Source organism: Centrocercus urophasianus, unplaced genomic scaffold (assembly GCF_019232065.1).
Source record: "Centrocercus urophasianus isolate 14NV4802_14NV808 unplaced genomic scaffold, USGS_Curo_1.0 seq_26, whole genome shotgun sequence".
NCBI lineage: Eukaryota > Metazoa > Chordata > Aves > Galliformes > Phasianidae > Centrocercus > Centrocercus urophasianus.
Genome location: NW_024884822.1, coordinates 10,151,930 through 10,172,940, shown reverse-complemented (window position 1 = coordinate 10,172,940; position 21,011 = coordinate 10,151,930). Strand labels below are relative to the sequence as shown.

Here is a 21,011-nt window from a genome sequence, read left to right as displayed (position 1 = left end):
AGCGGAGCAAGAGCTCCTACCAGATCCGACAGTATGGCATCAAGGAAGGGAAGAGCCCACAAGCAGTAATGCTCTGAGCAAACCTGTGGATCTGCCACCATGCTCAGCACGCAGGTGGGAAAGGTGGGGTGGGGGAGGAGGAAATGATCATAATATAACTTGAATAAGAATAAAAAGGGGTTTTTTTTGTGCTGCTTGGCTGAGCAGCAGTGAGGAGAAGGCGGCAAAAGATATTTGATATTGTTTGGGGTTTTTTATGTGTTTGTTGGTAACTGCTGCCTTCTACCATTCTGATGTGGATTCCACAGTAAGGAGCAGGCTGTTTCCTACAGTGCCCTCATCTGTAAATTGAGGAGAGGTGGCGTTTGCTGGAGTGTTTCTGAAAAGTGCTGGGGCAGTGTCAGTAAGTCTCACTGCTGTCCTTATGGAGCAGAGAGGTTCCTCGGGACTGTCACCTTGCATACGACAGCAAAAGCTCTCCCAGAGGAGCAGAAGAAGATCTTTTGTCTGACCACGTGGTTTTGAAGCCAAGTTTGGGTCCCATCAGTAGGGAAAACTCCTGGAGACACTTTCCTGATCTAGTTTGCTGTTAGAGCCATTGAGATCTTTATCTTCCAAGATGAAAGTGGGATAAAAGCAGCTTCAGGACACATCTCAGCATGGTAAACCAGGTGTTTGAGCAAAGTCCAACAATGCAGTCAGTAGACACAGCCTCTGAATGACAGGGACCAAGCAATGGTGATAATTGTACTGCCAGCAATGGACCGATGCTGTGCATTTAGGCTTCAATTAATTTTCTGGCTCTAAATGATCTGCCTCCTACTGCTTACAGCAATTACATCTTGTTAATTGAAAATAGCGTTCATCTTATGTCTAGGAGAGGGCTGTACAAAAGTAGGGCAACAAAATCTGGAGTCAAGGTAGCATGAAGGGAAAGGGGGGGGGAATGAAGCTGAAGGAGAAAGGCAGCTGGAGTAGCTGAGGGAACAACTCCAGATCTTTGTTTTCCTCTATCAATTCAGGCTGTCCTGGTTCAAAACAGAGTGTTCTTCCTCCATCCTCATTTCCCAGGGAAAGCCCTTTGTAGCGTGGAAAAGATCTTGATTCCAATGTTCTAGGAATGATCCCAGCTTCTTGCCTCTAAAAGAGGTTGTGAACGCCTTAAGAGAAAACTAGCACAGGTTTGAGTTTTATGTGTTGTTTTTCCTTAGTTGGTTACTTAAAACTCCTCTTTGGGTTTTCTGCCAACTGAACTTAATGCAGTAAGGCTTGAAGAGACTGAGAGACAGGTGACACTCTGGGTTTCAACCCCTGTCTAAGAAGTGAGGAGAGAATGGGCAGCATTAACAAGATGATGAGCCCAACTTGATCCGGAGGGAGAGAGGCAAGCCCTGCTCATCTCAAAAAGCAAAATGTTCAACTTTCTTGTTATCAGATTGAAACCCCTGAAGGCATCTTGTTCCTTCCAGCTGCTTCTGCAGCCTTGGGCAGCTCTCCTGATCTCTCCAGCACGTGGTATTCCTGGTCAATTGTAAAGGAGGGGTGATAGCCTTCATTTCTGTCCCACTATGGCTCACCTCTAAAGTGCATTTAAAAAAAACCTCATAGCGTCTCTGTTGCTTTTCTGACAGGCTCTCATCTTTTAATCTGGGGCTAAAAGCCTGTTTGTTTGTTTGCTTTTGTTCCTTTCCTTTAATACCTGATTATTCCAGGATGGCAAGAGGCAGCTGTACCGGAGCAGTTCTTCGTTTTGTGCATAGGTGAAACACAAACAGTGACAAATTGATGATGGAGTAAACACGTTAGCGTGAAAAATCCTCAGATGCATCATAAGGTATCTCCTCTGAGTCTGCTGAAGTGATAATGCTACTGCAAGTGGCTTCTCCAGAAAGGAAATAGTCCCCCGTTGGTTATTGGTTTGATTGGATTGCGGTGAAGCTTCACATCAGTCCTGAAATACGATCTGTAAAGCCAGCAGAAGTGTGCTAGGAGACCAGGAGAGGATTGTGGTGCAGGTTGGCTTTGCCTGGCAGCACGGGGTGAGCTGGGGGCTGGCACTGAGCAGGGCAGCAGGTGGAAAGGTGAAAGGAGTGTGTTCTGCATGGGCTTAGAAACCCAAAAGGAAAACATCTCTAGTTCTCTCCTTGCCACCTAGTGTCTGTTTGTGTTAAAGATTCCAGTTCATCCCTGAATTAAAGCAGTATCTTTGCCTCTTACTCTTGTGCAGCTATCTGTTTTTTGGATAACTATCCAGGTGGATCTTTGAGCCCTTACAAAAACAGAGGAGAATACATCTGCCTTTCAGCCCTGACTCACCCAAACCTCGTGCAAACCATCCAGATGTGCTGTTCCAACTGGCTGGGGACATTATACCATGCTCACCCCAACCTCTCACACCCATGGATATAAGCTTCTCCTAATTGGGTAAAAACAATTGATGGGCCTTTTGTCACAACCCCAGTTCTAGGATTTCAGCAGCTTTTAATTCTCAAGGTAATTCAGCTTTGGGCAAAAAGCAATTGTGCCTGCAGTAACATGCAGTGCTGCTCTGCCCATCGGCTGCTGCAGGAGATGCACTGGGACTTGGGGGCAGGGGCTGAAGGAATGGAGGTGTTTGATGTTTGCTTGTTTATGTATTTAGTAGCTGCTGTCTCCACAAGAGCCCCTTTCTGCACAGGAGTGATAAGCTGTGCTTGGCTCCTGCTTGTCCACCCCTGCTGGCTCCTGTTTGTTGCCATCTCATCAGCAGGCACCAAAAAGCCCCACTTTCATCCCTGCTGGGCTGCCCTCCTTGCCCTGCTCCAAAATGCTGCTCGAGTGCCATGGAAACAGCACATGGAACTGCCATGCACAGGAAGGGAGAGGGAAGCAAGGTATGGGAGCACAGTACATCCCTCAGGAACCCACAGGATGACTCTGGAATGATAACCGCATTTAAATTGTGACATGGTATGTGAAGCTGTTGCAATGCATACAGTTAAGTCAATGTGCTCGCATGGCATAGATCTGTGGCTGAGGGTGGGTGCAGCACATCTGGAGCTGCACAGGTGGTAGGTGAGCCTGCCCTGATGTGCTGGGCTCCCATCCAAATTTGGCCATGGATGGGCTGGTGGCCATGGGCAGAGCTCTCTGCATTGCATTGTCTGGGAGTGGAGGCTGGGAAGGACACAGCTCCTCTTCAAGAGCTATAATTAATACTGGGAAGCTGCTGGCTGCTCTGGCAATCCCAGTTATCCACACTGTCTGTGCCGTTCTCATATCCCTTCTTAGTTGAGGGTACTTATTATCTTTATTAATTACGCACAGCAGTGCGTTTAAAACAAGGAGGAGGGAGGGAGGAATGGCCAGTATTTTCCCACTATGGAAAAGCAAAATGTTACATTTTGTACTTGTCGAAAGCAAAAATCCTTCACTTCAAGACGTGTGAGATGCATTACTAATTGCACAATTATCTTGTTCCATGGCACTTGCAAAAAAGAACTTGGAGTGCTTTCAGCAAATTCTGGTGTTGAGGAAATAATGAATTGTTTTTTTAAAAAAAAAAAAGTACTAAATTAAGTGCTCTCTCTTCATGAGAATATGTTCCTAGGCTTCGTGGAACTGTCTTCACAGAACTTGCTGAAGATGAATGTAGCGTGCATTAGTAAGGTGCAGAGGTCAGTGTGGCCCTGAGTAAAGGAAGGGGTGAGTAAATATGGCTCATGTGGATGATTTCCTTTTTGTAACCTGGGAAGAGGCCAAAACATTCAGGTACCTCATAGGGAGGTAAATTTTGCAGATCTTCTATTGGGAGCTCCCCAAAGGCTTGTTGGGCTGCATCCCTCTCCTGTCACACCATGGCTGGCAAAGGATGATCCACACTCTCTGTAATATAACTCTGAAAGCAATCGTACTGATAACAGGCATTGAAAACAGCTTTTTCTGCCTCTCCATCCCTCTGCTACAAAATGCACAAAACCCAGCATGTGGGGCAGACTTGGATCTATGTTCCCCAACAGCCTGGAGCAGAGGGAGGTCCTGGTGGCACAGTGGAATGAGGAGAGCAATGTTGCTGAACTCAGCATGGAGACTCAGGTGTTTGGAAACCTCTTCTGGATCAGAGGGAAGATGAGTCTGTTTCTGTGAGATTGATCTGCAGGCACCAACAGAGTGTTCAGCTGGGCTTCTGTGAGAGAGGCAGCAAACAGTGAATTAGGTGTCAGCCTGCAGAGACATAAGAGAAATGGGGAAGCACAACGAAACATCACTGCCTTCTGCCTTTCAGTGGCTGTCAGCTGGGCTCAGTCAGCTCCTTGCTACCCTAAAATCCATGGTTTTGCTGTGGTGACTTTGTGCTCTGGTCTGGTGTACCATTCTTCTGCTTCAGCCTGTTCTGAAAGTGAAACATTCAGAAGCAACAACCTCAAGCAACACCCTTGCTGACAGAGGCAGCCAGGTGGTAAGTTGGGACAGCTGTGCATCTCAGGGGAGGTTTGGGCTGAAAATCCTGGAACAAGTTAAACTACCCCTGAAAAATGATTGCAAGAGCTGGATGTGTGAGATAGGCAGAATGAAGAGTCTGCAAGTAAGTGGGGGGAGGGACCATGCTTTCAAGTGTTTTATAATTGTTAGGATTTATTTAATCCTGTTTACATTTACCTTTGTGCATGAAATTCATAGTAACTGTGGTGTGCAACCGGGCACAGTGGTGATATACAAGATCTTATTAATGAAGACTATGGGAGAATTTGGGATATAGAAGGAGGGGTGTTGTGATGGAATTAACACCTGCTGCTTTCCATCCCTTCTAAAAACAAATTGCTTGTCAAGAGACTCAATGGAGTCCAACTACCATCAGGTAAATACACACTCGAGAAAAAGAATTGGAATACAAAATACAATGGCTCACACAGGCTCCAAAATGTCTTGGCTCTTTAGGTTTGTAGCCAGTGGGATCTGCCTTGCCTCAACATGGCATTGCTCAAGGACCTTTCCTCTTCTCTCTTTCACTGCCTGATGCTAATTCCTGTGTCTTTTTACAGAGTCTTGCACAAACTTAAATGCAAAGGAGTCATGAGCAGTCAGGCTGGCATGAACTGTTGTTTGCATCTCAGCTCTGTCAGTAGTGCTCAAAGTAAAAGAGTCAGATTTTAACCAGGTTTTGTGTCAGAATGGAAAAAAGGATCAACAGATTTCTGGCCTTGTTAAGAGAAGTCTCACTGGTACTTGAGCCTTATGGACCATTTCATATTAATAGAAAGGGACATTAAGTGCTGTCTTCTTTCCTATAGGTGTGAAAGATGAGAGCTCAGAGAAGAAACTTGTTAATATTGCTCAGTGCCAAACCAGCAATTTAGCCTCTCCCTGGACAATATCTTAAATTTTCTGCAACAATATGAGGAGAGGGATCTGTACAGAGACTTGTTTATTTCCAGATTTCTGTTGTTCTTCTGTCAACAGAAACAGCCACACGACTAACCTGTGCCTTTCTTTGTGCCAGGTGTTGAGTAAGCAGCTGTATTGGAGACAGCTGAATGCTGAGGGAAAGAAGTTCCCCATTGCTGCCTGGATGGATGGTCCCACCAGTCCTGCCTTGGTCCCAAGGGATGGTTTTGTGCGCTTTCCCATGTGTCTTGACTTCATGACTGTACTCCTTGGATTCCATCTTGGTTCATCTTTGGAAGGGAGATAAGATAATCAAGAGACCAGGGACGTACATTGGGCAGCTTGGGGTAACAGGCTATAATTCAAGAATCCTGCTGGGCATCCTTGGAGTGATCTGAATGCATCACCCTTCTTCCAGCAAAGCATGGGAGACTCTGTGCAAAGGCACTGGGGCAGGAATGAGTGGCTGTGGTTCCCACAGCAGTGGGACCCCATGGTTATGTGGACCCATGCCCACAAACCCAGGGATGAGAGAGCCCAGGTCTCCCACAGACGGATGGAAAATCAAAGCTCAGCTGAGCACAAGACAGGATGACAGGCCAGCTCAGCAGCAATGTCTTCTTTCACCATTTAAGAGCATCCTGCAGAAAACAGGAATGAGAGCTTATCTCCAAGAGTTGTCACTTCCCCACACTGCCTTCAGCTCAGTGCTACCATGAAGTCACTGTGGGAATGTGACCTTTATGGGGAAAGGTAAGTTGCTGTGGCTTTCCTGGTGTTTAATGTTCTTCATTGATTAGTTTCCATCTCCCTGAAGGGAGGAGGCTTTGACTGTGAGCCAGAGCTCAGCAGTACCCAGTGCTGTGGGTGGTGTAAGCTCTCAAGTGAGAAAACTGGCAAAGCAAAATGCAGGGAGTGACTTTCAGAAATGAAGACAAGAGAAGGAGTGACTCTCAGAAAGGATACTTCTTTTAATCTGGACTAAAGCACCACTTCCACAAATCTTCTATTGTCAGAGGTGCACAAAGTGTGACAGCTTATTTCAGCTCCAAGCCGTGATTGCTACACCTCCCCAGTGCTTCCCTCTCCCCCTGCCCATCCTGTGCCAAATGCTCATCGGTGGAGGATCGGTGGCCTTGGGGCTGTGACAGCTCTGCCCTCCCTTCTGCACACAGAGATGCCGCACAAAACAAAGAAGAGAAGCGAGAGGGGAGCGCCGAACCAAAGAGCAGCCACAGCTTTTGTTGTGCTAAGTGTTTTGTGCCAGCTTAGACAAGGTAAATATAATAATAGCAGCAGATAGTGGAGGAATACTGAGTATTAAGAAGCAGCTTTGAATTAATCTCAGCTTTATTTATTTATTTTAACAGCAGCAGCGCACCTCCTAATGCCCTTATCTTTTTGGGTGCACCTGGAACTGTGAAAGATTAAAACGTGCAAAGCTGAAGCTTAAACAGAATAAACAGTTTGGTCTCAAACAGTCCAGAATGGGGGGGGAAAAAGGAGAAAACTAAATAAATAAAAAATATACTCTATATTTGGTCTTTGGATTTGTTGCATGTGCAGAAGAGGAAGGCGTAGGGAGCTTATGGATTTGTACAGAGCTGAGCAGCCTGCGTGGCGGTGCATGCAGAGCTGAGGGAGCTGCTGCTCTCTGTGCCTTGATCTGCAGGGTCGCAGCCCTGGGGAACCACAACCAGGGGCTGCCCACCATGGGCTGGTGTGCTCCTCACACTGAGACGGAGTGGGGAAAGGGAGGATTTTCCCAGCTTTTGGGGGATGCCATGTCTGGCTGCTCCAGGGTTAACTTTTAGCCAAGATCTTGCAAGCTTTTGGGGACTGTTTGTTTAGATCCCTGGAGGTTTGTGCTACTCAGTCCATTTTTTTTTTTTTTTTAACTATTTGCAGCAAAACAGGGCACTGTTTATCAGGAAGTGGAGAGCCACAGCAGAAATTCCTTTGCCCTGTGAATAAGATTTGATCAATAGATGCCTCTTTACAACACTGACCACTTCTTCCATGCTCCCCAAATTCCTGTTATGAGCACAGAGCCCCAGAAGACCTGAGCAGGAGCCCCCCTGTGCACACAGGCCAGGCTTTAAGGTATCATTTGGAGTTCAGCAGCAGGTTAATCTGCCTGCAGAGCCAGATCCACTCCCAACTTTTCTTTCGAAAGAGTTCACGTGCTTTCTCCAGGCTCAAAAAGCAAAGAGTGAGAGTAAGCTCCAAATCCATCCTCATTAATTTTCTCTTCTTCCTAGTTCTTGACTGCTACAACATGCCCTGGCCTGAGCTCTCGTTTGTCAGCATTTGAGGCTGGCTGGCAGCTTCTCAGCTCCCATCAGCAGCACAACACAGTCACCCCCAGGAGCCGAAAGCACCAAATGAGGAGGGACAGCAGCAGCCCTACCCTCTGCTTTTCAGTAATGATCTGATTTACTTGGGTTTTATTTTTTTGCCTCTCCCTTTCTTTCTCCACTATGAAGATTTATGGTGAGGAGGGTGCCCAGCTGCATCTGAGCACAATAATCCTCCTGCGGTTGGTGGAAACCAACCAGCTATTCCTACAGCTTGTTAGCAGTCAGGAAGATGGAGGGAAGTAGGAGGAATCTGGAGGGTGAGGTTTTCAAGTGCCTCACTCGTCACTGCTGAACCCAACGCTATTTATGGTGCAATTATCACCACAGACAGACTCCTTTATCATCCAGCCAATATTCTGGGTACAAATCCTATTGCAGCACAGCCACTCCATACATCATCCAGGCACAGCGACAGCCAGGTGCAGAGGTTGGGAGCAGTGAGCAGCTCTGCACAAGGCAGGGATGAGGGAACCAGGTTGCTGCTTGTTCCCATTGCCCCATTTCTTTCCCCAAATCCTTTTTCTTTAGGGAAGAAGTGATGCATTTCTCCTTCTTAGTGCTGGCATCCCTGCCCGAGTTTGGCTGTATTTCTTGAGGGAAAAGTATGTCTGGAAGAAAGCTCCTATGCAGCCCCCACCTCTCAGGTTGGTTGGGGGCAAGGCTGGAGCAGGAGGGGCCATGAATAGTGCCAAAAGCTGGTATGTGCCAAAGCGGGGATGATGGAATAAGACTGTAGTGTAGATTCTCTGGTGTCTTAGAGGCATTGAGCATCCAATATACTTTCATGAACCTGCTTTAACAGGGAGTTGGTCAAGACGAGCTCCAGGTGTCCCTTCCCACCCCTCTAACTCTGTGATTGTGCAATTCCCTTCCCCACGATGCTCACATTTCTCTTCAGTTTCACTGCCTACACAGGAACAGAGATTCTGGGAGCCCCTTTCCTTGTGTCAAATGTTGGAGTTAGGAGGTGGAAGCCAGCAGGGATGCAAGCAGCTGGTTACTACAGAACCAGACCAAGCTCTATAGTAACACAGACCTGATCCCACTGCAGCACAGGTCACCCTACCCCATCCTGCTCATCAGCCCCACCAACTCTCCTTTGTCACTGCACAGAGCCAGGCTGCATTTACTCAGGGATAAACCTTAACACCTGCAAGGAGTGAAATTCTTGTGGCACAGAGCTGTAATAACCATTGCTCACAATGCTCACTTACCTTCTAATTGCTGAAGACTCCTTCTTTTTCACATTTTTGGTGCTTGAAAAGGGAAGAATGTAATTTAATACCCCAAATGTTCTCACTTAATTGCAATCCCCATAAGCCAGCCACACAAAACTAAACAAATTCGATTAATTTATTTCAATTTGCACAAGTCTCCCTCTCAGACTGTAATTAATGGAGAGAAACAATTAAAGTAAACACAGCACAGCTGAGAGAGCTGTTCTTGCTGAAAGTCACATTTTATTTTAATAGTGCTGTATTTATATAAGTTCTACACTTTTAACAAGTTTCCCATTACCTTGGTGTTTAATCAGTGCTGTAAATATTTTGCTTCAACTGAGATGGTTTTTGTGAAGCCGTAAATCAACAGGGAGGGAGAAAGCAAGGAGAGTGCATTGCTGTAGGGGGAATGGGGAGACGGGGGCTGTGGCTGGAGCCTTGGGTCTCAGCATTATGACACTGTGTGGATATAGATATAGATACATGGCCCCATCTAGGCTCCCTCTCTCTACATGCTGGCACTGCCCCACTGAGCACTGAAAAGCAGGAAAGATGTGATCCATCTGACATTGTTCCAAAGTGTCATTGCTACAGCATGAATAAAAAAATAAATCAATCAGTGCTGCTTTTCCCCTCTTTCTTCATTAACCTTTAGGTATAACACGCTCCCATTTCAGTGCAAGCGCAGTCTTACCGGAGAAGATCTGAGCTCTAACAATCTCATGTTGATTTACTGCTATCTCAGTCTAATTAGTTTGGAAATACGCCATTTGTTAAAGAAAGAAGAGGTGCAGCCTGTCGCCTGCTGTATTAATTACTTGCCTCTTTAGCTAATTGCTTGCCCACTCTGATAGGGAAAATTGTCACTGACGTTTGGAGTTGAAAACTGAAGGGGAAGGAGAGCTTTTGGAGGGAGGCTGGGGGAGATGGGATGGCGCTGAGAGGCGGAGGGCTCGGTGCTAATGCTGCCTGAGATCTCTCCGGGGATGAATACCTCTGGTACAGGACATTTCCCATCAACTGAGGGGTGCAGGATGGGTCGGGTGGGAAGAGGGTCAGTGGAGAGCTGGGCGACCTCGGGCAGCACGGCGCCTCTTCCAGTCCGCCCAGCCGCGCTCAGCCTCCGCCCGCCCTCTGGTGGAGCAGCGCGGTACTGCATCGCATGGAACGGCACATGGCGCCGTGCACTAGCGGTACCCTGCCCGGTGCTGACGCTGTTTTGCACTATCTCAGATCCTCGCCCTTTTTTTCCTCTTTGCTACCATCTATCCCCTCTTCACCGTGTCCCTCTAACTTGCCTCCACCGCTGCACCACTTCTCCACCCGTCCCCTGATGACCCCATTACCAACTCGGATCCCCCCATTTCATCAAAGGAGCAACTCAGAAGCAGACACCACCAACAAAACATCTTTATTTCAACGATGATAAAGAACAAATAATCAAAAGAGAGGACACTAACACAACCCCCAAAGGCACTCTAAGCTAACTGGAGCAGTTTGCATGAGTCCCTTCCTGTAGTACACCATGCAGATGTGGCTCCAGTGCCCATTGCAGACATAGACCAGAGCCATAGAGGGACCCATGGTGGTTATGGGGGTGGCTCAAGCCACTCTGCAGAAAAGAAAGGCACTTCTCAAAAGGCAGTGCTGCTCCACCCCCCCCCACACACAGAGCCCCAGGGATGAAGTGGTGAAAAATTTTAATCCCTTAATGCAGTAGGTAGGTATTAATCCTACGCTTCACCTAAAGCCACTGAAATTATGAAGGGGACATGAAAATTCCAAAACAGAGCAAAGCCTCCCCTGCCTGGGGAGAGGGAGTAATTTTTTCCCTTTAGTTGGAAACAAGCAGTCAGGCACTTGCAGCCAGGCACTTGTTCCCCTGCACAGGGTTCACAGCATCAGCCACTGGTTCCCTTTGACTTCACTGTGGGCTGCTTCAGGAGGCCCTGAGCTGTCCCAAGTCCTACAGTCAAGGACCTAGCCTCTGCTCCTTTATTCTAAGGAGGCAGAAAGTTCACAAAGAAATGCTGAACATGGTGAAATCACACTGCTCAAGAGGCAGAAAGTCACACAAATCACTGCTGAGCTTCATTCTTCCATCAGCAGTGAGTACCCAGAGCCCTGCTGCCTGGCGGAGAGAATGAAATCATGGATTTCAGATCATTGCATTGAATTTTTCTTCTTTTTCTCATTAGAAATTATGTCCAACTCTCACCCAGAGGCTGAGCTTCCAGCTGCTGAGGCTGGAAAAAGCCAACAGGGCTGTGTCACATCTTCCATGACTTTATACCTCCTGCCACGTGCAGCAGGACCACTACCCAAAGCCCTACCTTTCAGAGAGGATGAGCCCCAGCACTCAGTCCTCTGCCCTAAGGATGGTCCACCTTAAGGCCAATGCAGTTCAGCAAGGGATTTTGGCTTCTAAAGGCACAACCCACCTTTCTGGCATGGTCTCCTCCTGTGGTATGGCAAATCTATGTCACTCCAGTGCCACCAACCACCGCGTAGGGGAACAGCATGGATGGCATTGAGTCACTGCTGGCAGCAGCACTGACCTTGCTAAGGTTGCTTTTGGTAGGACTCTCAAACCACAAAGAAATGCTGAAGAAACCCAAGGGGCTGTATTCTCCCGTGCAAAGAGTTTGGAGGATCAGATGAGGCCCTGGGGGCTGTGCTCAGGAGAGGGCTGCAGCAGGGCCAGAAGGACACGCTGCAACTGGGCCAGGCGGGCATGCAGTGAGGTGCTGGAGAAGAGCCTGAGCTGGAAGGATGGGTCAAGGGGCAGGATGGAGATCAGCCACCAGCACCAGGTTGGGCCATCAGCAGAAGCCTGGAGGGGAGAGAGGGAGAGAGCTGAATAAGGAAGAGTCATTTAGTAACCAAGATCATCCCATCCAACTGTCCACCTACCATTAAATACCACCCAATAAACCACATCCCTCAGTGCTACACATTTCCCCTGAACCTATGAACAGAATCATAGAATGGCCTGGGTTGAAAATGACCTCAAAGTGGTCACCAACCACTAGACCAGGCTGCCCAGAGCCACATCCAGCCTGGACTGATGCATTAGTTTCACAAAAACAAGGTCAAATACTCCACTAGTTCTGAATTTCTGTTGCCCTTTTTATATTTTAGTAATAAATGTTAAAAAAAAAAAAAAAAAAGAAGTTCCATTAATTATATACATAAACTACATTATATAGCTAGCTTATATGCATCCGAAAACAATTCCACTTCACCCAATGTGGCCCAGGCAAGCCAAAAAGTTGAACATCCATGCCCCAGAGATCTCTGCCCCCACAGCATTACCTGAATGTCCTCTTCCTTCTCTGGCAGTGGCCCATGCTGCAACAAAAGGTGCCTGGAGGCAACGTCCCCGTGGTCCCAAAACCTCTGTGCCAGCTGGTAGGTGCTTTCATGCAGGCTTTGCAGCTCCTGCAGCTCCTCCCCAGCCACCTGGGTGGAGGGAAGAGGAGAACAGAGAAGGATGGGTGAGGAGCACGGTGCCCACCAAAGGCACCCACCACATTGGGGGCTCCTAACCTGGTCCTGCTCTCACCTTCTTGTCCTCCAGGTACTCAATGTCAGCTGTGTTGTAGCCATCTCTGTGTCCACGTCTCAGCACCCGGAACCTTCGCCCACCGATGGTATCCACCAGCGACCTGCCGTCTGCCAGGAGCTCCAGCTGCCGGATCTCCAGCATGCAGCCATAGTCTGCAAAGCTGGAGGAGAGAGGGAGAGGAACGGGGCCTGAGCAGGGTGTTGACACGTGAGAGCTGCCTCCTCCTGCATGCAGCATCTCCAAGGAGAGGCATGGTGCAAAAATCAGAAGCTAACTCTGCTAGCACTCATTGCAAGAGGGCAGGGAACAATGAGAACTTCCTCGGGTTTGCCTGACGTAAAAAATGGCTAAGGTCCTCATGCTGCCTTGTTGTCCAGGTCTGAATACCAATAAAAAGTTCACCAAAGGCCATAAGAAGTTATTCATCCCATCTCTCTCGAGCAGGAGGACTTAAGCCCCAGGAAGACTTTGTCCTGTAAGTATAGGAGTTTAATGGAGTCCTGGGGTAGGAGCCTAAAGGCTGAGCCCATCTGAGATCAACGAAAATGCGACAAAAAGAAGCCCAGTGTGCTACTGCAGCTTGTAATGGGCGGAAAATGAGAAGGATGGCCACTTTAAAGGAGACAGAGGACACGCAGGAATGGTGAAGCTCAGAGGTATCCTCCCCACAGATACTGCCTCTGGGTGACACAGGATATGAAGTTGCCCCACGTTCTCCCTCTATTCCAAATTTTAGAAACTTGGGATTGGTGCAGACAGGATTAAACAAGTTGTGGCAGAAGGCAGCAGCCTTGCCCTGGCGCTCACCTTTTCCCATTCTCATATATGCACATGCCAAACCTCCTGGTGCCAGTCTCCTGGCACCGCCGGATCATCAGGCGGTAGCGGGGCTCAAAGATGTGCAGAGGGCAGGCCACACCAGGGAAGGACATCGTGCACACAAAGATGGGGATGTTCGTGGTCAGGCTAAAAGAAAAGAGGGGAGACTGCTCTGAAACCCTCCCCCCCAAAACACAACAGAGGCTCTGGGTCAGCTCCCATGAACCCACAAAAAGCGATGCTGTGCTATAGACCACCATGGTGCAGTCCTAGAAATGGGACATGCCACCTGAGAAGCCCCTCACACACCCAACACACAGGGCAGATCCCTTACTTGGAGAGCTCAGCCATCTCAGCCCGGTGGAGCTCACGGCGCTCAGCCAGCTGTGCAGGGAAGGCAGCCAGCATGATGTCCTGCAGCAGTAGTGTGGGGCTGTAGCTCCCTGCCTTCAGGTACTGCAAGAAATGAGAGATGGGTTGGACAGAGCAGGAGGGGAACCCTGAGGCTCTGAATCATGCTCACACGTGTAGGAGCTGAGGGTAATTTCAGCTTAGAGCTGTGAAGAATAAGGTCCATCTGGGAGGGGGGTTGGGGGGTTATGCAGCAGGGCTGCATCAGCCTTACAAGACCTCCGGACTCAGATCAGACCCAGAACTCCATCCAAGACAGCATCCTGTCACTGACACTGATGTGGTCCATCCATGTATGACAACCTGATTTCCCCAACAAGCTCATCTGAATCTCTTTTCATAAAAGATGAAATCAAATTCCCAGGCTAGCAGGCTTTCCATCCATTTCCATTTTTAAAAGTAACTACCATTAACTTTCTTCTCTCTGCCAATCTCTCTCTCTCTGATTCTCAGTCCTATTTACAATCTCACTCAATCACTGGGACATCTCATGGAAACAAATTTCCTGGTCCTAGTTATCAGCTGTCAGGTCATTCCTGCATGAGCAGAGCTGACATCCCTGGGATGGGCACTGAGTCCTCTCCCACCCATCTGTCCCCACCCCAGGCAGGGGAGCCCCAGCCCTCCCCCAGCCCTCACCTCTCGCAGGCTCTGCTTGCAGAGTGGGCAGTTGGGCCGGTGGTCCAGGCAGCGCTCCAGGCACTCCTTGCAGAAGGTGTGTCCACATGGCGTCGTCACTGGCTCAAAGAACATCCTGCAAAGGAGCCTCTGTCACTGGATTGAATGGGAAAGAGCATGGTGATGTCCAGGAAGAAGATCAGAGGGCTGGGAGTTCCAAATCCAACTTGGGTTCAGCTCCACAAAGCACCTGCTGCATGCTGATGCAAGCGAGGATGGAGCTGCAGGCACAGCTCCCAGCCACTCCCAGCCCCATACCTGCATCTCATTGCAGTCCCCTTTGTGCAAGTAGGAGGCTTGAAAAGATTCCACAGTAAGACCTTAAGGGATTTTGCTTCCAGCAGGATCGAGTGTTTCCCACATCACCTCCTGCAAACTTCAAGGGGAATCTACAGTGATGCTGCAGGGCTGAGACACTGCTGGAAGCTCTTTCACACTGTGCTTCCCAAGCCCAGGCAGCACACAGCTACACAATTCGCTTTCACTAAAGCTGTGTTAGCCAATCTTTGCTTGCAACTCTTGTTAATTAAATGTGAATATTTATTCCATTCATTAGAAGCCTGATCTGAGACTGTTGGATTTGCACAATGAGTGAGATGGCAACTATCCAAGGTCAGAGCTCCCCATCCCTGGGGGTCCCCATGAATCCCACCAGTGTGCGAGTTCCCTCTTAGCTCTTACTTCTGCCAAACTTTACTTCACAGCACTGGGGACTGCGTTTGATATTAAGAGGAAAAGAAAGATGCAAACCAAGAAGCAGAACCAGGTGGGTGCTGATTTTTGCATGGTTCTGTGTGGAGCCAGGAGTTGGACTCAATGATGGATGGGTCCCTTCCAACTCAGGATGTTCTGTGATTCTAATTTCTCATCCAAAAAGCAGCCAGAGAACTCACCTGATACAGAGGGAGCACTCCAAGTCAGAAATGCTCAGCAGGTCCTCAAGGGGCAGCAGGTTACTCATTGCTGCTGTTTCCTCTTCATTAGCTGGTGGCAAAAGGAGAGGAGGAAAGAAAAGAAAAAAACCCACCTGTTTCAATACTGAAAATTAAGCTTTGCTTTCTGACCTTGTTCTGAGGCGTGAGGAATCAACTCTTACACAAAGCGCTTCAGAATTTGAAAACAAAACCACTGGGTGATGCAACATGAACCCAGCCAACAACCCATCCATGTTCAGCCACAGCTCATACATCGGGGGCAGAGGAAGGCAGCATCTCTTCCTCCTCCTTCTGCAGGGAAACTGCAGCACCAGAAGGTGAAGCAGCCCAAAGAAGCCACCAGATGGAGGTCTCTGCTGTACTGCCACAGGGGATCACCACTGCTTTAGGGACAAGGGCACAGTGGTGATGGGTCAATGGTTGGACGAGAGGATCTTAGCGGTCTTTCCAACCTTAAGGATTCTATGATTTAGGCAAACTCAGATGCTTGCTGTCCTGCACAAGATGGCATTCACCTTCCTGTCTGTCCTCCCTCTGTGCTGCAGCCCCTGGAATTCTCCGTTGTCCCACGGGTGTTCCCTGGCCATGCTCAGCCACCACATCATCCCTGCCAGCCTCCAGCTCCTCCTCCTGTTCCTGGGCATAGCAAGTAGAAAGAGCAGACTGAGTTTTTCTTAATAGCTCCTAATGGTCTGAATCGTTCTCAGATGTGTTTACCAAGCGAAAAAAAACACCATTAAAACTGAAATTTTCTAGGGTTTTTTTTTTTCCTGAATGTTATGTGACTTTTGTGTTTTAAACAGCAGTCTAAAGTCTTGTAAAAAATACTGCAGAACAAAACTGGAAGAGGGCTGGAAACCAGGAGGAGCCTCCTCAGCTCTCTCACCACCTGCTACACAACCATGTGCCCACGGGCATGGTTCTGCACAGCTGCCCTTTACCATTCCCATCATTGGGAAACTTCAATTTGGGGTGTACCAAAAGGATGCCAAACCCCATTGCAGCCTATATTACCTGAGCTTGTGTGGATGAGGATGCAGGATCCCCTTCATCCTGCTCTTCCTGGGGATCTGATGAGCCCTGGTGGGCAGCACATGACTGAGGAGCATCCTCCCATGTGAGGACCTGCAAGGAGAAAGCAGGGCTCAGCAGGGTTTCTGGGAGGAGATGTGTGACCCAGAGACCCCAAAGCAGACCTGGGCCACTGCAGCATCACGGCTGCTTGTTCCAGTGCTGGCTGAGTTCAGCAAACTTACATCAGGGAACATCCCTGAGCAATGGGAGTGCATGGGATCCACCACTCTGCAGACCCACATACCTTCTCCATCTCTCTCTGCGCAGGCTGGAAGCAAGGATTGAGCATCAGGCAGTGCTCCCATGCCAGCAGGGCTTCGGCTCTCCGTCCCATCTCCAGGAGCACCTTCCCTTTCCTGTAGAAGCTCTGGAGAGCACAGAAAAACCTATGCTGACTACAGGCCAGCAGCCAGCTGAGAATGTGCCCCTTGTGTGCCCCAAGCCCTGATGTTGATGGATTCACTCCCTCCGTACAGAGACCTTGTGAAAGGGTAAAGGGCTTCTGCCTTGAAGCTGCACAGTGATTGACAAACATGCATAGAAGCCCCCAGCCCCAAGCTGCGGTCCTGCACATCAGCATTCTTTACATCCTCACCAAGAGCATGTGAGCAAAGATCCTCCAATTAACACTGCAGAGAGCTTGTGTCCCATATTAACAATTAATGAATTTGAGTAGTCTATTTCTGAAGCCAGTAGCTGTGAGAACTCAGGATTGCCTGTGAACCACATGCTGGACCCAGCAACCAGTAACTGGTTGGATTAAGATGTATATAGGTTGCTCTGAAAGTAATGCTTCCTATTTATATCCATGGAAACCAAAACAGATACAAAGAGTACAGTAACAGTATTTGATAGAGCACGTTCTCAGCTACAAAGCACTATTTTTCACTACCAATAGTTATACATTTTCACCAGTGATGAACAAGAGCCTGCATGCTGCGCTCATATAAATCTACACTAGCAGAGGTGATCACTGTTACTGTTTCTACTGCTGAAATGCACCACTCACTGCCACACTGTGCTTACATTCACTGATTGGGCTCCATTAATATTCAGCAAACACCAGTGAATGTTCAGTGAGTGTCGGGGCCAACGTAATACAATAGGAAGCATTACTTTTGGAGCAGCCCTCATAGATAAAAGTTAAATTACCCACATCCGCCCCTGCAGCTAAAAAGTCCTCTGCCTTCAGTGACCAGCAAAGGGGAAATCCCCAGGGGGAGAAGAAAAGGGGGACATCACTCCCCTGTGCAGTGAGGTGAGGTTCCCAAACACCACCACACCCCCAGCTGCCCTCCTCTGCTCACCTCGCACTCCATGGGCTCAGCCCTGCACACAGCTTCCAGGTCCTGCAGCGCCTCTGAATACCGCCCCAGGGCTGCCAAGGCCTCTGCCCGGCACAGATGCAGGGATGTGTCCTCCAGGGCTGCAAAGAGAAAGGTGGGTCCTGGTGCCAAGCGCCCCTGCAGCACCACTGCCGTGGGGCTCACTTTCAATCACAGTAGGATCATTGCCCATCTTTTTGGGATACAGTATGTGCTCCCCATAGAGGTCACCACGAGGGTCTCCATGATGGAATTCGGGGCAATGTGTCACCCAACAAGCCAGCAGCTGGGGACTGCCGTTCCAAAACGCTGCAGCCTCCTGGAGCCACCACTGCTGTCCCCAGACGGGGGCAAACCTATGGGTGCAAGGAGGGCTCCCATCCTCCCCACCAGGTGGCTCTGAGTTCCCACGTGCAAGCAAAGGCTGAAACAGAGGAAAGGAATTAGGGCATCCAGGCTTGTATCAGCATGGTATCACCAATGGGATCTCAGCACCAAGGGGCGCTCACAGAACAACACCCCAAAGTGCACATGGGGCTGTACAGGCTGGGCTGCAGCTGGGCACCACGTGCTCCTTGTGAGCCTACGTGCACATGTGTCTGTGTGTGCTGTGATCAGATCAGAATGCAGCACTTCAGGAACTGGCTGTGCCGGAGTTCAGCCCTCTGCACACGTCTGGGGATGAGATACTGCAGCTCCTAATGACGTGCAGAGGTGAAAACACGAGCACAAAGTCCAGGAGCTTATTTTCCACATCAGCGAGCACATTCAAACATTTACAGACTGTCAACAAAGTGACTGATTTAGCACAAATAAGACACATAAAATCAGGCAGCAAGTTCTGCATTTCTGTGACACTGCAGCTATTTTTGCTGTATGATATCACCAAGCATCAGGGACGTGAGCCAGCTGGCAGCACAATGCCAGAGGAGCCCTCCTGTGTTACACCATCCACAGCACTATTTGGTTCACTTTGTCAACCTGCTATCTCCTGTTTTTCTATTCCCTTTGGCCACATGGTGTCCCAGCGGGCTCAGTGCAAAGCCCACAGCTCCTGCCCTGAGCAGCACTGAGCCCCAAAGCACCACTAACTGGCACAGCCCGAGAAGCACCCACACATACGGGTCTATGGGAGCTGCCACTGATCCCTATTTCCTCATTGTCCCAAACTGGACTTCCCCCAGCCAACAGCAAGCTGAGCACGCAGCAAAGAAAGACCAAGCACTGAGCCTGCAATAGTTCATTCTTGCTACTCACAGCTAATTGCAAGACAAAAGTCAGCCCATAACACAGTAACGTCCGAACAAAGGGCACACAGGACCATGCAGTGCTTTGGGAGGTTGCACAAAGGGACTACAGCTCACTCCCTGCTGGCCCTTTGCTTAGGGGTACACCCCAAACCTCTGGGGCTCATCCCACAGCAGGTGACGAGGAGGAGATGCTGTGCTGCAGAAGCAGAGCTCGGTGCCATAGAAACACTGCTCATTCTGAGAGGACCTTCATGCCTCTGCTCTCCAGCCCCCCTGCTTCCCAGCCGTGTTGTGTAACCCCACTTGGAGCAGCGTCACTCTCCAAGAAATCCACTTATGGACACACAGTAAAGCAGAACAACCTCCTGGGCCTGATCCCAGCCTTGTAGACGAATGTCTACTCAGTGCCAGGTGCAGAAGGGGGTCAGGGAGCCCTGCTGAGCACTGGGTGTGCTCAGTTTCTGCCCCCGACTGGAGAAGTCTCAGATGCTTTCCATCACCCCTACCCCCTCAGGTGCTCTTCTAATGATACAATGAATACTCTGGGAAGCTGTGGAACTCAGCTTTGTCAGCTCAGCTGTTAATGAGACCTCCTTCCTCTCCAGCTGCTGCTGACACCAAGGACACATGGCAATAGGACACCAAGCCCTGACCCTGGGGATAAGCAGCCACTATGGCCTGGGGAAGGCCGTGTCCCTGTGCTGCTGATGATCTTCTGCAGGGATGGGGATGACCCAGAAGCCCTGCTTTTGGTGGTGTTTCTGCCCTCCCCGTTTCTTTCCAACACTTCTAGCACTCCTAATGAGTTCCGCAGGTGCCCAGCCCCAGCTGTGTCAGCACAGAGGTCACCCATGGTGCAGGGACAAAATGACCTGCACTGGTACCCACGTGCTCCAACAGCACGTCCTCATCCCTGTACAGCCCCTTCCGTGTCATCATCTTGTCAGCCTCTCGGGCCCCATGCTGCTTACCCATCTCAATGCCCTTCTGGGCCATCCTCAGAGCATCCTGCAGGTCCCCACGGGCAAGACGACTCCGGATGCGTGCTGCCAGCCTGGCCGAGCGGCTCCCCCTCTCCTCGCACTTCTCCAGCAGGTTACAGAGCACCACGTTGCATCTCACCGCCTCGACGCCCAACAGCTTCAGCCGGCGATGGCACACGGGGCAGCGGGAGGGCACGGCCCCGCCGAGGCACGGCTTACAGAAGGAGTGCCCGCACGATACGGTCACCGGCTCCCAGAGTAGGAGGCGGCAGGACGGGCAGCGCAGCACCTCCGCGCTCCCGAGGGGCTGCGGAATGGGGCTGCCCACCCGGGGTGGGGTGGAAGAGGTGGAAGGGTCTCTGCTCATGGCTATAGTCACCGAACGCCGAGACGGCCTCGGGGCCGCATAGCCGAGGCTCAGCCCGTTCTGCCCGGGGCGGCCGGCGAAACGCTGCGGCGCCGGAGCTCGGCGGTACGACCCCCCCCTCCGCCCGAACCGAGGGCCGCCGGGATCGCCATTGGCTGCCGCCGCCGCCGCGCCGCCCCGCCCCGGCCGCGTTTCGTAACGGAGTCGGCGGCACCGGGGGCGGTGCTGTGAACGACATGGGGGGACCCGGGGTGGTCCGGTGTGAGGCATCGCGGGGCGCCCTGGGAGAGACCGGGGAGCCGGTGTTTGACATTAGTGCCTGGGGGGGGGGTCCTATATCTGTTCGTAATACCGGGGTTCCGGTGTTGGATTCTGGGGAGCAGCCCCGGCCCGCTGCGAATGTGTCCCCGGGAATGTAGGGAGGTTGGGGTGCATCGAGCGCATCTCCTGCACTGCGCAGACCCCTGCGAGATGCTTTAGGGGAAATGGGCTTCCCTTGTCTGCAGGTGGATCTGCAGACCCAGAGCTGAACCAACCCAAACTCTGTGATGAAAATCCCCTTCCCGGTCCCACGCTGAGATGACGACAGCTCTCCTATTGCCGGTGCTGGGAAAAACAGCCAAAAGCAGCTTAGTAGATCAGACTTTATGTAAGGAT

At 50.1% G+C, this 21,011-nt stretch overlaps 1 protein-coding gene across 1 annotated transcript; it reads right to left on the bottom strand.

Moving 5' to 3' along the window:
• Nucleotides 1–10,328: 10,328 nt before the first annotated feature.
• LOC122164523 (LON peptidase N-terminal domain and RING finger protein 1-like) lies at nt 10,329–20,798 on the bottom strand. The gene is given in 15 exon segments (XM_042826613.1): nt 10,329–11,777; nt 12,260–12,406; nt 12,510–12,672; nt 13,320–13,478; nt 13,666–13,787; nt 14,382–14,496; nt 15,314–15,404; nt 15,871–15,991; nt 16,370–16,480; nt 16,674–16,796; nt 17,737–17,855; nt 19,976–20,425; nt 20,428–20,473; nt 20,476–20,714; nt 20,717–20,798. Coding segments are annotated over 15 exon segments (2,268 nt in total). The 3' UTR covers nt 10,329–11,597.
• Between the last annotated feature and the right edge of the window lie 213 nt (nt 20,799–21,011).